The sequence below is a fragment of the Pteropus vampyrus genome, unplaced genomic scaffold (genome assembly GCF_000151845.1).
Source record: "Pteropus vampyrus isolate Shadow unplaced genomic scaffold, Pvam_2.0 Scaffold152, whole genome shotgun sequence".
NCBI classification, from domain to species: Eukaryota; Metazoa; Chordata; class Mammalia; order Chiroptera; family Pteropodidae; genus Pteropus; species Pteropus vampyrus.
The window spans coordinates 3,034,380-3,045,821 of record NW_011888933.1 but is presented as its reverse complement, the minus strand read 5'-3'; the positions used below and the strand labels follow the sequence as shown (position 1 = coordinate 3,045,821).

Sequence of the window (11,442 nt, the reverse complement as noted above, 5' to 3'; positions counted from 1 at the left end):
TTGCATTCACATCGCTCCTTCTCCAGAGGGCTCAGAACCTTTACAGATGAAAGCCTGTTCATCCTTGCAAATACACTTGTTATTGGCTCTTTAAATATCTGTTTCTCATCATCTCACACAAGGAGAAAAGTGTGTGGAGAATTGAGCCAGAGGTGGGGAGAAAGTAATGAAAAATAATTCAGGAGTTGATTTTCCAACTGGGATGGGTGGTGCTGGGGGAGAGAGATGTAGGTGGTAGAAGTTGGAGCAATCAAAGGGAATTTTTGCCAGAGAATATGAATGTTGCTCCAGAATACATGCCTCTATCCATCCATTCATCCATTCAATATTCGCTGGATAGCTGCTATTGTCTGGGAAGGTGCTTTTAAAAGGGATTTAACCCCTACTGATGTATTACCTCTCTCTTCTGGCAAACCACAGCCTCATTAGCATGCAGCCCTTGAAAGCTGCCACAGAAGCCAGGTTCCAAGCCAGGAACTGACCTGCCTGTGGGAGTTGAGTCTCTTTAGCTGGAGAACAATCTGAGAAACTGGCCCCCAACTACAGGTCACCAATAGTTGCCTGTGGGAGACAAGGGAAGGGTTATTAGGTGTATCCTCTCTTTTCCCACTCCCTTAACTTTAAAAGCACCAACTCATGTAGTATGTTTTCTCATTTCTCCAAACAGATGTCCAAGGAAAACGTTGAAGGAGCCAATATAATGTCTCCCAATGGCTTTTGCCACTAGAATTTTCTACATGTTGATCATTGCTAGGAAAGGGGAAGAGGGCCTTATCCCTAAAGAGGAGTTTGTCTCTCGAAGTGAAGCAGAACTCTGAGGCCAGGGGTTTATTTCTGATTCCAAATAGGTCATCCACATCTTGTGATTTCGCCTTCTTCCAGCTAGATCCACCCCACTGTGCCCCAACTTTGACTCTATCATAAGAAACATGAGGAGTAGCATCAAGGCTACATCCTCCCTCACTCAGCCCCACCACTTTGAACCCTGGATGGTGTATTTAATGTTGAAAACCAGCGTTTTGGCTGAAAGAAAGCAAACTTTTGAATTGAGACTAGGTGGTGATCGAGGGAATGTGGACAGTTGTGACCGTTTTTCACTTGACAAAAATTTGTGTTCCTGCCTTTGGGGTCTGGTCAGGTGCTTCAGATGGGGAGTTAATCTCTGCGAATTTATCACCTTCTTTTCCTCTCACGGGTGAGCTGCAGCTTCGTTAGTAGGCAGCCCTCACTGTGGAGCCAAATCAAAATCAGAGGCAAATCTGAGGACAGCCTTTGGGGAGGGTGGGTGGCACTGAGCAACTTTGGGTCATCCCTGCACACTTTGCTGCTTCTCGTGCATTCTTCTGAGCCCACGTGAAAATCCAACAGCAGGATGGTTGCCAGGCAGCAGATACTCTCGGTGACCTGAATAATGAGTTAACACTAGTTCACTGCGACTCTGGCCATTTCAGGGAGCGGTTTTCAGCACTTTGCTTTTCCTTTCTCTGTTTCTATGCATAACTTTTAATATGGAGAGAGACTGGGGCCGGGGGGAGGAGAGAGAGGAGCGCTTTCAGTAATCAAATTATTAAAAGAGAGAAATGGTTTCGGAATAAAGAAAATAGAGTAGGTGGTGATGAAGATGGCAATGTAGACAGGGGCATGGTGGGGGTCGTGGGATTCTGAGGTCCTTTCCATCCCAGGGGTTGTGCATGTGGCTGCCAGGGTGTATACTGTGTGACACGTCATCATGAAAGCTCCTCCTACACTGTGGCACTTCTGGTGGCCCGAGGAGCATCAAGGAACCCTGCACCTTAGCATAGCGGATCCTTAAAACTAGAGGAAGTAGTGATTAAGATCTGGGAGGGTGGGCAGGCTCTAAGAGATTTTTCAAGAAAAATGCTCTCGTTTTTCTACCACTTCTGAGAAGACGTCAGAAAGTCTGACCTACCCCTCAGCTATTACCCAAATCAAAGAGAGGCGTTCTGGTGTTCAGGCTGGAGGAGTGGGCAAACGCTGGCTCAGAACTAGAAGTCTTTTCCTCAGTTCAGTCTTTGATCACAAGCATTTATGGAGCACCTTCTTTGTGCATACCCTAAGGTGGAAACCAAGATGAGAGTGAATTCATCTGCTTGAGGAGCTCCAAGTCTCATGGGGGAAGCCTGAGAATGTAAACAAGCCCGGTCTGCATCTTGAGCAGAGACACACCCACAGAGTAGGACCAGCGGTGCATGAGGAAGGCAGCAGTGTGGCCATGGCTCCCCACTGGGGTAGCTCATGGGTGGAGAAGATACATCCTTGTGGCCACTGGCACTTGATGTAAGCAGCTAGGGAGGAATTTTTCATAGGTTAAGCATGTATCATTTTTCAGAAGTAAAGATCATGTCTGGTGTTGGCAAGCTCCAAAGCTCCTCGTCCCATTTGGGGCCAGATTCTCATCTGATGTAAATCTTTGGGAGAATCAAGTTGTAGCACTGTTTTGCATCAAGTGGGACTCTAGCCAGTCTTTCCCCAGAGTTACCCTGGGCTTAAATTGACTCGAGCATTTCCATGGCAACCAGAGGCCAGCCAGTGAATGTGGTTGCCTTCTAAATCCTCCGCTAGCTTCTCTTCCCTCCTGTCTTGCTGGTGAGTAAGAGCCATCTCCCTCCTTCGCTTTCACCCACTCTCGCTCCCACACGCCCACTATGATTTCGTGCCCACATTCTTTTGTCATAACATCCTTCCAATCAGATTTTAAGATCCTCCATCCAATTAAAGGAAAAAAAAACGAAGATTCTTTAGTCATTGCTTGACAGTGAATTGACCTGCTTAGACAAGACCAGGCTGAGTTCAATGGGCATGGAAGCCTTGGCAAGCCAGAGTGGAATTCACCTTCAAGTTTAGCCAGCCTAATTAATACACTGTTTGAGAATTCTGGCCAGCCAGACGAAATACTGAATTTCCACTCATTCAGGGAATCAGAAGTCATTTCAACATCATTTACTTGTGGGTACTCCTGTGTGTGTGTGTGCGTGTGTGAGAATTATAACACTGCTATGTATTACAGGATAATTGTGGTTGAGCAGAAGAAAAGAGCTTTAATCATACAACTCGGCTGACTCCCATACTTACTACTTACTTGCTGTATAATCACTGTTCTTTTAACCTCTCTGAGCCTCTATTTCATCTATAAAATGGGTCTGATAGTACCTACCTCATAATGTTGTGATCAATCATTTAAAAGTGCTTGGCACAAACTAAATGCTGAGTACCATCTAATTCCCCTGTCTCCTTCCCTATCCACTCCAAAGCATGTATGTGTTCCCCCCCGCCCCGCCTTTTTTTTTAATTAATTTTTTGATTACCCTGCATGCTCAGCCTAGCAACACTCTTCTGTGTCTCTCCACCAGGGGGCACCCTCCTACCAGGGACCGAGCCCACAGTGGACACGGTGCCCGTGCAGCCCATCCCAGCCTACTGGTATTACGTTATGGCCGCCGGGGGCGCCGTGCTGGTGCTGGTCTCCGTCGCGCTGGCCCTGGTGCTCCACTACCACCGGTTCCGCTATGCGGCCAAGAAGACAGATCACTCCATCACCTACAAAACCTCCCACTACACCAACGGGGCCCCTCTGGCGGTGGAACCCACCCTAACCATTAAGCTAGAGCAAGACCGCAGCTCGCACTGCTGAGGGCCGAAGCAAGGACAGCACCCAAAACAAACGAGAAAGACTGCAAACACGTTGCCTCGATTTTGCACTTTTTTCTCCTCGCCTAGTTTCTGTGTGAACTCAGACATGTCTCTCTTGGGGCACAAACCCTGTGCGCTCTCATCCATCCCGACCATTCTCCTTGGGTTCTTTTTTTTGTTTGTTTCCTCTCTTTTGTTGATTCCAAACCAACCAACCCCAACTCTAATGCTGCATCTTGGACTATGAGAAGAGATACACCCCTAAGCACTTCACAACTCAAGGCTCAGCTGGTTTTCTTCCAGAGACTGGTTCCCTGACTCTTCCCCTTGCCTTATCCCATACCTCCTCTCGGTGGGCAGTCTGCCAGGAGACTTGAGGGGAAACCTGGATCTGTGTGTTTGTACATAGTATACATTTGTGCGTGTGAAGAGCTCTCTGTGTGCGTGAGTGTGAGAGAGGGAGCCTGGTTCATTGTGGGGGGGCGGGGAGTGTGCGGGTGTGTTCAGAGAAGGCCCCTTTAACTCTTGTGTTACTTCTCCGGGGGTACATTTTACAAGAAAATAATATACTGTTCTAGTTTTGTTTACTTGGAGAAGAGATTGAAGCTTTTTGTTGCCTTATCTAGCTCTGGCTGGGTTTCTGTTGGCTACCATTGTCATCTCCAGGTACCTAAAAAACTAGAGGCCACATGAAATGAAATGTGGCCCTTCCCATCCCTATCCCCATTCCCCACCCACCTGACCCAAGAGAAAGGTTCCCCCAAAGCACTCAGACATGACCCCTTGTCAGGTCTCCTGGCGTCTTTAAAGTAACAAGACAACAGCCATTGGGTGCAACTGGAACCTTCTCTACTTCCAACCCTGAAGCAAATCTGTCTCATGTTGCCTTATAAAAGAGAAGCTCATAATGAATGTTTAGCTATTATCAGTTCAATCCAATCTTGGAATAAGTCATAGAGAATAACGAAACTGAGACTGATGTAGGAAGAGCAGTAGCTTGTTTAAGTTGAGAGCAGGAGGAGGTAGAGGAGATGGAAGGACTGAAACGTCTTTTAAAAGTCTCCTCACCCGAGGGGAATCATTGTGCCCAATTTGGGATGGAGCTGAGTAAGAAAGCTACCCGTATTCTTCGGTATATCGGTCATTGTAATAGCATTTGTAAAATATGGGGGAAAAGGGATCATTTGCTTTTCTTTCATGGTGTTAATGTGTGCCTGAATCTTTAGCCACTAAATTGTAAGGCTGTCCACCTGACTTATTTGAATATTATGAGAGAATAAAGAGTCATCTTTTTTTTTTTTTAAATGTACCAATGTGCTACCCCTTAAAGCATTTGTAGCATCTGGCAAATACACCCTCATAGGCTGGCATGGCATTTCCAGATGTGGCTGCATCGTCAGGAGAAGGTATAATGAAGATAAACCCGTTGCTGCCCATTTGTCCTGTCTAAGCAACACAAGGAAAGGGATGTTGGAGATAAATGGCCTAAAGATATTGTACAAAAGATAGATTCAATAATGAAGTCAATTTCATTGATAGAAAATGCATGTTTTCATGAGATTCTCAGTATGCTGGGGCTCAGCCTTGGAGGTGTTTATTTCGCACCTTCCTTCTAGAAATCCACTGGGGAAGTATAAGATTCTCTCCAAAGATGGTTGCCTAGGCTGAAAGCCTCAAGGTACCTTCAGAGAACAAAATACTAATGATTGATTTTTTTTTTTTTTTTTTTTTTTTTTTTTTTTGGCTGCTTGGGAGAGACTTTTAGCATTCGGTTGGTCTCTCCAGCACACATACTTTCACATCTGGTTTGTTTCATCCTCCTGAAAGAATGGTGCTCTCCCACTCTTATTCTATTTCAAAGAACTACTCTGTCTCAACCACGGCAGCCCTGCCAAGAAAAGAAAAAAGATGAAAGGCTAGCGTACGAGCTACCTTGAGATTTCAAGAAGTGTCCTACCCCAGCTGAAGATGGGAAAAGAAGCAGGGAGAGGGAGGAGGGGCGGGAGCCCATGATACCACATGATGATTTCTGTGCCAGTCACTAAGGGCTTTTTATCTCAGGTGTCCACATACAGTTGTGCATTTGGGGCCAGGCATTCCCTCAAAATGACTGACATCCTTGTAGGTGCCCCATGGAGGTGTGGTGTCAGGAAATTACACCTGGAAAATCCAGCCAGTATAGCAACTGTCTGAGTTACCATATACCCTTGAGGATTTCCCTTCTTCAAAAGAAGATGACAACAACTTTGTGAATTTGCTGTATCTTTATCTGATGCCCCATGTGGCATTATCTTTATGTACTTGCCATAGTTGAGAATATGAGACTGCTCAAATCTTCATGAATCCCATGAGGCACTTCAGCTGGGGATGTCACACTTTCTCTCTCTCTCTCTCTCTCTCTCTCTCTCTCTCTCTCTCTCTCTCTCTTGCTCTCTCTCCTCTCAGCCCCAGCAACTTTCATAGTATTATCTAGGTACTATGCTGAAAGGGCAGCTCTGCTATGAAATCATGCCTTGCAGCTTTAAAAAGAAAAATTCTTTATTTAATGGAGGGAAGGGTCATTCTCTTCTAAGAAAAATATACTGGACAGGTGAATGCATGCATGCATGTGTTTAGAGTTGCTTCTCAGAAGACAAAGAGGTGATAGCAACTAATAAAATATAAACAAATGAATGAATGAATTGAAGGTCTAGCTCCGGGTGGTAAAGTTTTTGCCTTAGTAGAGGTTTCACGTGAATAGACGCAGGAGGGAATCCCTTATCGCTAGGGTGAAAAATCTTTTCCTTGGTATTATGCTAGCAATTGCTATCCCCTAATAGCTGATAAAGGCAGAAAAGGGGGGGAAAAAAGAAAAAAAAAGATCACAGCATTGCCACTGACAAAACAGGAGGCTAAAAACAAAATTGTCTTTTGTCTTATCCCACATTTTTGGGATTAAAGCCAGAATAGGATTGGAAATCCAGTAACATTTCTGAGGTTAATACTCCATCTTTAGAAAGACTCTGTCTTGAAAATGGAACTAGCAGGCAAGCAAACACCTAAATAATCAAAAATGACCAAAGAACAACAAGACAAGAAAAATTTAAAATTTTAACTTCCTATTCTTATTTCCTCTCCCTATAACTGTGACAACTCTTGCATTGCTCAGTTGCCTGTGTGTCAAATAACTTGTGAACATTGGAAACTATTTGAAAATGTATTGTGTGGAATGTAATAAAATGATGATATTTTTATACAAACATCTGGGTTTTTTTTCCCCCTTTGCCTGTGAGAACAAAGTTGAAATGTAGGCTTTGAACAAACTGATGTTTTCGAATTTTACACGTTGCGTTCTGAGCTGCAGGGCATTTCTGTGGGAGGTAGGTGGGTTTTTCTCCTTGAGGCTGAATGCCAGCTTTTTTTTTTTTTTTTTTTTTAATATTTATTACTGCTTGTTAGGAGTTTTATCCAATTTGTGCAGCGGAGCCAACTTTTATGATTGGTGTGGGATTTTGCAAAAGTTGCTAAGTGCTAAATTGCTCAACGTGATTTCCACAAAATTTCTCTTGATGGCAAACCCCTGGAGATTGGACTTTACTTTCAAAGGGTCCTCTAAGGAAATGGGACCTTTGAGGCTGAATCATGTACTCAGCTCTACGGAGACAGATTACTTCCTTGGGAAGAGAAGTGGCGATGTCTTACCTTTCGCCTACCAAATTATTACTTCCGGGGGAACCTCCATCTCCAGTTTATGAGCACTTCCCCAGACAAAATGAGAACTTGTTGCATGTTCAAGGCTCGAAAATATTTCAGACTTCATTTTGGAGCAAATTATTATATGATCATTGTGAAACTGGAACAATCAGGGTAGAAAAGTTTATAAAAGAAACATTCCTTCAACTCATTGAGGAGAGAGGCTTGGGGAGACTTACTCAATAAGCCAGATCTTAATGACAAATATTTTTCTTCGGTTCTCCTCTTTGGATAGTTAGCGATTAGTTATATAAAATATTTCTATCAGAGGGGGATTAGGAGAAAAAAAATCTAGGAACTACAACCTCCAGCTGTTCAGTGTTTCTAGAATGTGGTCAAAAAGAGGTCGTAGAAGGATTTTCTACCATCCCTTATTCAGGGGGTGTATTAGGAGCATTTCATCAACACAGGAAACACTCAGGAGTCCAAGAAGGTCTTAAGGAGAGGGGCATGTCCAGAAGATCCTATTTCTGCCAGAGTACTGCTTTTTTTCCCCTTCTTTAAACCTAGATCCAGGAAAGAATGCTTTTACAGCCATGAAACCTATCCAACTTGCGCTAAAAGGAAACAGGCTTCTGGTTTTCGGATCTTACAGGAAGCTCTTTTAGTACATATCGTTCAGTATAGATGTCACTATTTGTCCTCTGCAGGAAAATACAGTAGAATGTCCATGATTAGAGCTTTGTTCATTCCTCTAATGACAAGCAAAATTACCCATTTCGTCTAAATAACGTTTGGCTTTCCTAAAAGCCATTTGTTCCCATTAGTAAGGGATGAAATGAAAGTATCTCAAAAGTATTTCTTTCAGGCAAAGACCTAGACTCGGTCAACATTTTCCTGAGGTGGCCTGGGACCAAATTTGCCAGACTAAATTAAATTAGCCAGCGCTTCTGTTTCGTTAGCCTTTACTGTTTTTGGAACCACTTTTAAGAATTTCATCACTGCTCTTCCTGCCTTGGTTCTAGTCCCAAAGCTTATTCCAGAGGTACTCTCTCTTCCCCATAAGGCAGACCATTAGGATTCTAATCTTAGGCATCAAACACAGCACTTATCAGCGTGGTATTTCAGACCGAGCTCGAGCATAAATGTTACAGAAATTGTGTTTCCATGCATCATAAATACCAGATGTCAAGGCCCAGTGTGGTGTGTTTTGGATCCTACCTGGCCCTTTATGATGGTTTAAATGTGCGTTCTCACTGTTGAAACAAGACCCTGTCCTCCTAGCCCAGAAAACCAAGGCCCAGAGATTCTGCTGTGGCATGGTGTTTGTTTTCCTCGCCCCTCTTTACTGACTCTACAGTTGTTTTGCACAAACATTGTGGCCTTTCTGTAATCTTTGATGAAAAGAGCTCTATTTTTAAGTTTTGATTTGTCTGCGTTATGGGCTACACATCTGAGCCAAACTGCAGATCTGTCAGTGCAGCTTGGTTTACGCTCTTTAATTGTGCACGTTGCTGGGGCTCTCACAGCTGTAGTTTGCCTTTCATCCCCTTCAGTGATGGCCCAAAAAAAAAAAAAAAAAAAAAAAAACCACACAAAATAAATCCAACTAGAGAAAAAGGAGGGGGGATGGTCTCGCAATCATCAGGGAAAGAATCACCTTATATAAATAAGTGAAACGCTAGGAAGAGTATAGGATTTAATGAAGCCTGGCACCGGGGTATGTGTAGAGGTTCGATATAATCAGAAGCCTGAACCCTCAGAAGGCATCATTCAGGCCACAGGCCTCAGCCAGAGGAAATTCATACTAACTTATGTGGAGGAGTTTCCGTTTGGCCCCAGACATAAGCCCTGAAGATATATGAGATTTGGGGAATTGCCAAGCGTAAAACCCCTTACGGCATGATCAGGCATGATGGAGAGTCTAGGTGCTTCAGGAAAATCAGCAGAAGCCCTTCTAGCCCCAAGCCCAGTTGGTGGGCAGGATGTCTAAAATCATTCTCCTCTCTTCTGGGTAATTCTTGGGCTTTGTGGTCACTGACCTTCAAGAGCCCCCCAAAAATCTAAAGTCCCATGGGCACTGGACCAAGAAATAGGGAATGGCCATTTGAAGAGTCAGCAACAGATGTGCTGGAGACAGGATTGGGTGTCAGGTGGGGAAACACCTTTTCTCGGAGTCTTACGACAAGAGAGGTTCATGGAGGAGGGCGTTGGGGAAATTTTTAGAATAGTAACTGTCTGATTCCTCGTCATTTTCTTTTATAACCTACAAGTTATACACAACTACATCTTGAAAAAGTGAAACTAATACAGAAAAAGTAAAAGACCATTTCATTATTAACCAGTCCCACTCTCTTGCCCAGAGAGAGTAACCACGAGAGGTGGTTGGGGGTATAGGCTTCCAGCCGTCGTTTTATGCCTTTACGAATGTACGTGTTTGTGTCCAATTCCGTGGTTTGGTTTGGTTGGGGTTTGGTTTTGTTCTCTGTAGATGGTATCATAGTGTTTGCTTTCTTTGTCAGACAACTTGCATCTTTTCATTGGATAGTCTTGAGGATGCTTCAGTACACACCGACAGGTTTACTTCATCCTTTTTAGCTATTGTGTAGCATTATATACTGTATTGATGTACCATAGTTTATTAACTTCTCTCCTACTGGTGGTTATTTAGGTCCTGTCTAGTTTTATTCTTTTTTATTATTATTATAAACACTACTGTAATGAATATCCTTGAAGTTGCCTCTTTATGCATATGTTTCTTTCCGATAGAATTTCTGGGTCCAGTGGTGTGCCTGTTTTCATTTTAATAGATGCTTCAAGTGGCTGAAGTTTTCCTTTTAAAAGAACTTGTCCCTTTTTGAGAGGGTAACAAAATAGTGACATCCTGGTTGATATCCCCTGCCCCATTTGCACAAGACACATAATCTCTGTGACTATCTCTTTTTTTTCTAAAGTGGTCAGAGTGCTTGCGAAAGAAGACTTTGGACAGTTTTAACTAAAGGGTATTTTAATCTCAGGGACTTTTTTTTAACTGCCAATATGTGGAGAATGTGGGCCTAGCTGTAAGTGGCAGCTCACCGGAACTGTGGCAGCTGTAGCCCAGGAGTTAATTCTGTCCCTGGGTTCAGCTGGCAGAGCCCTGTTCTCCATGATTAATGAGTTCCACTTGGTTGCTTCAAAGAGTGTGCTGTGCCTTGCTGTTATTTATTTATGTTTCCTACTAAAAAATTCATGTAAAAAAACATTCTTTAAGGTCAGTGCACAGTATTGTGCCACAGACTAAAATATTCCAACAGCCACGAGTAGGCCTACATGCTAACCGAGATTCTCCAATTCTTGGAGTCTTGTGACTAAGGCCCCCACACCAACCCTGAAAGGAGCAGGCTTTCCAGGCTGAAGGTATTGTCCAGGTTCCTTCTGAGGAGGTTCAGGGCTAATATGACCTGAGGAAAGGCACCAGGTGACAAGGTCGTTGTCTAGTGAAAGGTTTATGTGTACAGGCAAAGCTACTAGCTCTAAATGGCTCCAATGAGGAATGGCAAATGGAAGAGAAAACAACGGACCCATTAGTTCAAAACACCATTTTTTCCAAGAGCACTACCCTGGTTTCTACCATGTGCTAAGACAAAAGGTTCATGATAATGTGACTTTATGAGCATAATGGATAGTTTCTACAGCTGTACGGCTTTCTGGCCTTTCTCTGACCTGCCCCAAATCTAGAACTGTTAACTCTGGGGCAGAGGGCTTCGGTAGATGACTCTGATGGCTCAGGAAAAAAAGGCAACATAAGCTTGAGATGTGGGTGAACTAGAGACATGTCAACACACACACACACATACACACACACACACACACACACACACACGTGCCTTGTTTTGTCTTCTGTGCATAATTATGCAAAATTGAACCCTTTTAATGCCATTAACTAACACTGAAAAGCAAAGGCTCTGATCCAGAACTGGGATGACAGTGTAGCATGTCTTGGCCTTCGACCGTAGCAGTTTCTTTCTCAGGCAGCCGGCCTCATTAACAGGCTGCCTGGACTGGAGTTCTCTGTAACTTGTTAGCGAGCAGCCAGCTCCAGTAATGATGGGAATGCAGAGAAAGCTTTGAGCTGGA

General features: G+C 43.7%; 1 protein-coding gene across 3 annotated transcripts in view; it reads left to right on the top strand.

The window, feature by feature from the left end:
- Nucleotides 1-4,950, top strand: part of NRP2 (neuropilin 2) — a 94,880-nt gene extending 89,930 nt beyond the window's left edge. For 2 of the 3 annotated variants that reach the window (XM_011369681.2, XM_011369680.2), the window contains exon 16: nt 3,372-4,950. In XM_011369681.2, the coding sequence (XP_011367983.1) occupies nt 3,372-3,652 (281 nt within the window). In that variant the 3' untranslated portion in view covers nt 3,653-4,950. Of the gene's footprint in view, nt 1-2,079; nt 2,313-3,371 lie in introns of those variants that run through there. The other variant, XM_011369682.2, reaches the window with a different exon arrangement.
- Nucleotides 4,951-11,442: the final 6,492 nt, after the last annotated feature.